General features: G+C 34.7%; 1 protein-coding gene across 1 annotated transcript; it reads right to left on the bottom strand.

Annotated features, from left to right (window-relative positions):
• Positions 1-3,992: 3,992 nt before the first annotated feature.
• Positions 3,993-4,934, bottom strand: LOC123905378. The gene has a single exon (XM_045954981.1). The coding sequence runs from the start codon at positions 4,932-4,934 to the stop codon at positions 3,993-3,995; it is 942 nt and encodes a 313-aa protein (XP_045810937.1).

The raw sequence follows: 4,934 nt of genomic DNA, 5'->3' as shown, positions 1-4,934 counted from the left end.
TTCTTTCTAGCTCTTGTGTGAATGAGAAGAATTTTGGAGGGATGTGTTTGGTTCTATCACTTTTGACGTAACCTTCTTTCATCTGAGTAACACATGCAGCATTGTCTTCATACAAAATTGTTGGATTCTTATCAGTTGGTAAACCAGACGTTCCTTGGATATGTTGAGTTACTGATCTCAACCATCTACATTCTTTGCTAGCTTCATGGAGGGCAATTACTTCAGCATGATTTGAAGAAGTTGCTACAAGTGTTTGCTTTTGAGATCTCCATGATATTGCGGTGTCACCATATGTAAACACATATCCAGTCTGTGATTTAGCATTATGTGGATCTGACAAATATCCTGCATCTGCATAACCAAGTAAAACTGGTTTTGTATTGTTAGAATAAAACAAACCAAAATCAGAAGTACCTCGGAGATATCGAAAAATATGTTTTATTCCTTTCCAATGTCTCTTTGTAGGACATGAACTGAATCTTGCTAGTAAATTCACTGCAAAGGCTATATCAGGCCTTGTACAGTTGGCAAGGTACATGAGTGCCCCAATGGCACTGAGGTATGGTACTTCAGAGCCAAGATCTGTTTCATTTTCTTCCTTAGGTCTAAACGGATCCTTTTCAACATTTAATGTTCTGCCCATCATTGGGGTACTCAAAGGGTTGGCTTTGTCCATGTTGAATCTTTTCAATACCCTTTCTGTATAGTTTGATTGATGTACCAATATACCATTTTTAGTATATTCAATTTGCAAACCAAGGCAGAATTTGGTTTTCCCCAAATCTTTCATTTCAAATTCTTTCTTTAAGTAATCTCTTGCTTCTTTAATTTCTTTATTGGTACCAATGATATTTAAATCATCAACATAGACAGCAATTATTACAAAACCAGATATTGTTTTTCTTATAAAAACACAAGGGCAAATAGGATTATTTACATAGCCTTCTTTAAATAAATATTCACTCAGTCTGTTATACCACATGCGTCCTGACTGCTTTAACCCGTATAATGACCTCTGCAACTTTATTGCATACGTCTCTCTGGGTTTTGAGTTTTCAGGCATCTTAAATCCTTCCGGGATTTTCATATATATGTTACTATCAAGTGATCCATACAAGTAAGCAGTAACAACATCCATGAGATACATGTCCAATTTGTTAAACACTGATAAACCAATTAAATAACGAAAAGTAATGGCATCCATAACAGGAGAATATGTTACCTCATAATCAATTCCTGGTCTTTGGGAAAAACCTTGTGCAACAAGACGAGCCTTGTATCTTACAATCTCATTTTTCTCATTTCGTTTTCTTACAAAGACCCACTTATACCCAACAGGTTTCACACCTTCAGGTATATCCACAATGGGTCCAAATACTTTTCGATTTTTAAGAGAGTTTAACTCAGTATTTATCGCATCTTTCCAATTTTTCCAATCATGTCTATTTTGACATTCATTCACAGTTTTGGGTTCAGGATCATCATTTTCGTTTATGATTTCACATGCAATTGAGAACGAAAATATTTCATCAATGTTCATACCTTTTCGGCTCCACAGATTTCCTGTATTAACATAATTTATTGAAATCTCGAGATCATTCTTGTTATCAGCTTCATTATTAATGATCTCATTGTCATCATTTTGTGCTTCTTCGAGAGCACAATTTTCAATCATGGATTTGTTGTTATCTAGTGTCTTTTCAGGATCACTTTCAATCATATTCACCTTTTCTGTTTCTTTTCTTTTTCGGGGATTTTTGTCTTTGGATCCCATAGGTCGGCCACGCTTCAAGCGTGCCTTGGATGTACTTGCTACATCATTTGTTTTTGAAATATCAATTCTAGCTGGGACATTTATAGCTGGTACATGTGACTTTGTCACTCTTTTCAAATCAGTGAATGAATCTGGCAGTTTGTTTGCTAAATCTTGTAAGTGTACTATTTTCTTTACATTTTCTTCCCATGATTTATTATATGGGTCCAAATGTAATAAAGATGGTACATACCATGTTATTTCATTTTCTATGTGTTTATTTTCTCCCCCTAGTGTTGGAAATTTTGTTTCATCAAAATGACAATCAGCAAATCTTGCCTGAAAAACATCACCTGTTAAAGGTTCAAGGTATCTAATAATAGACGGTGATTCATACCCTACATATATTCCCAATCTCCTTTGAGGTCCCATTTTTGTTCTTTGTGGTGGAGCTATTGGGACATATACTGCACAACCAAAAAATTTTAAATGGGAAATATTTGGTTCCTTACCAATTGCAAGCTGATAAGGGGTGTGTTTATGATCAGCACTCGGCCTTAGACGGATGAGTGCTGCAGCATGTAAAATTGCATGACCCCAAACAGTAACTGGTAGCTTAGTTCTCATTATTAATGGTCTAGCTATATATTGAAGACGTTTTATTAATGACTCAGCTAAGCCATTTTGTGTATGCACATGAGGAACAGGATGTTCAACAGTGATTCCTACTGACATGCAATAATTATTGAATGATTCTGATGTAAATTCACCAGCATTGTCAAGTCTAATTTTCTTTATAGTATAATCAGGAAATTGTGCTCTTAATTTAATTATTTGTGCAAGAAATTTTGCAAATGCCATATCACGACTTGACAATAAACAAACATACGACCATCTACTAGATGCATCAATTAATACCATAAAATATCTGAATGGTCCAGACGGTGGATGGATAGGTCCACATATATCACCTTGAATCCTTTCAAGAAATGCAGGTGATTCTGTATGAATTTTGCCTGGTGAATGTTTTGTTGTTAGTTTTCCAAGAGAACAGGCTTCACATGGTTTATCCTCTTTTGTAAACTTTAAACCTTTCAAAGGATGACCATGAGTACTTTCAATTATTTTTCGCATCATTGTTGAGCCAGGGTGACCTAAACGGTCATGCCATAAAATCATAGTTTTGGGGTCTTCTTTTACTACCAAATTACATTCAATTTTATGTATATATGTATAATGTAATCCCGAAGGCAATTTTGGTAGCTTTTCTAAGGTTTTCTTCTTTCCAGAAACATTAGTAGTAATATTAATATATTTCATATTGCCTTCAGTTACAGTTTCAGTGTCAAACCCTTGACGATATATGTCATTAAAACTCAACAAATTTCTCTTTGATTTAGGAGAATATAAAGCATCATTAATGACAAATTTTGTTCCATTTGGTAACATGAACATAGCATTACCTGTCCCTTCTATTAAATCAGCAGGTCCTGAGATAGTATTTATCACACCTTTAGTAGAATTTAAATCATTGAAATATTTCTTACTTTTGAGGATCGTGTGGGTAGTTCCACTGTCCGGGATGCAAATGTCTTTGACATGTTCCATGTCTGACCTTCTTAAAATAAAATCAAGATTAAAGATAGGAAAACAATAAATCAATATAATACATTCAACATTATTATTCAATAACCAAATATTACACAATGCCCACCACATAAGTCATACATATTATTAAGTAATTCAAGCACACCACACAAGTCACACATATTATTAAGTAATACAAGCACACCACACAAGTCACACATATTATTAAGTAATACAAGCACACCACACATTATTCAAATACTTAATTAATTAGTTACTTAATTCATATTCATTTCATTTTCTTCTTCAACAAGTCATTATTATTCAATAACCAAATATTACACAATGCCCACCACATAAGTCATACATATTATTAAGTAATTCAAGCACACCACACAAGTCACACATATTATTAAGTAATTCAAGCACACCACACAAGTCACACATATTATTAAGTAATACAAGCACACCACACAAGTCACACATATTATTAAGTAATACAAGCACACCACACATTATTCAAATACTTAATTAATTAGTTACTTAATTCATATTCATTTCATTTTCTTCTTCAACAAAATCAGCAGCCTCAAGGTAGGTAGTATCATTATTGGGTTCAACTTCATTAAAATTTACTTCCTTTCCCTTTTCTTCAACAGATGCCCTGTATTTTTTTACACAGGTGTTCTGGTGTCCTACACGTCTTAGACCATTGTCCATTCTTTCCGCATCTAAAACAGATATCATCACGGTTCCTTGAAGGACCTTCTTGGATATATTTACCTTTACCTTGATGATTCTTATTATTTTGGTCATATTTAGGAGGCCTATAATTATTCACATATCCTCGTCCACGACCTCTACCACGAAAGTGGTTTCGACCGTGATTTCTGCCTCGACCATCAAAATGAGCTTTACCCCCTCGTCCTTTATGACGATTATGGCCACCACGCCCACGATTAAATGTTGTTGCATTTATTTCGGGGTATGCTATTGTTCCTGTGGGACGTGTCTGGTGGTTTTTTATCAAGAGCTCATTGTTTTGTTCTGCCACCAAAAGAGCTGCGACCAAATCAGAGTACTCAGTAAATCCCCTCATTCTATATTGTTGTTGCAACAATACTTGGGATGCATGGAAAGTTGAAAATGTTTTTTCCAATTTCTGTTCTTCAGTTATAGCCACACCGCAAAATTCTAATTGTGCAATAATTTGGTGCATGGCAGAGTTATATGCAATAACACTTTTATAATCTTGGAACCTTAATTTGTTCCACTGATCCATTAATGAAGGTAACAGGACTTTCCTCTGATGTCCAAATCTTGCCTTAAGTTTGTCCCATAGTATTTTGGGATCCTTGGCATTTGAATATTCTGTTTGTAATCCATCATCAAGGTGGTGTTTAATTATCCGATTTACTTTCGATTTTTTCATTGCTAATTCCTGTGAGTCAGCTGTTTGCACCTCTGCATTATCTCCTTCTAGAATTTTATCGAGCCCCTCACATGCAAGGTACTCAGTTAAGTTGTTGTTCCATGTTATGTAATTATCTCCGGTTATGTTTAGAATTTTGAAATGATGCTTAACGTTTGACAT

The sequence above is a fragment of the Trifolium pratense genome, linkage group LG2 (genome assembly GCF_020283565.1).
Source record: "Trifolium pratense cultivar HEN17-A07 linkage group LG2, ARS_RC_1.1, whole genome shotgun sequence".
Taxonomy (NCBI): Eukaryota; Viridiplantae; Streptophyta; class Magnoliopsida; order Fabales; family Fabaceae; genus Trifolium; species Trifolium pratense.
The sequence above is the reverse complement of the archived record's forward strand: the minus strand, read 5'-3'. Positions and strand labels throughout refer to the sequence as shown.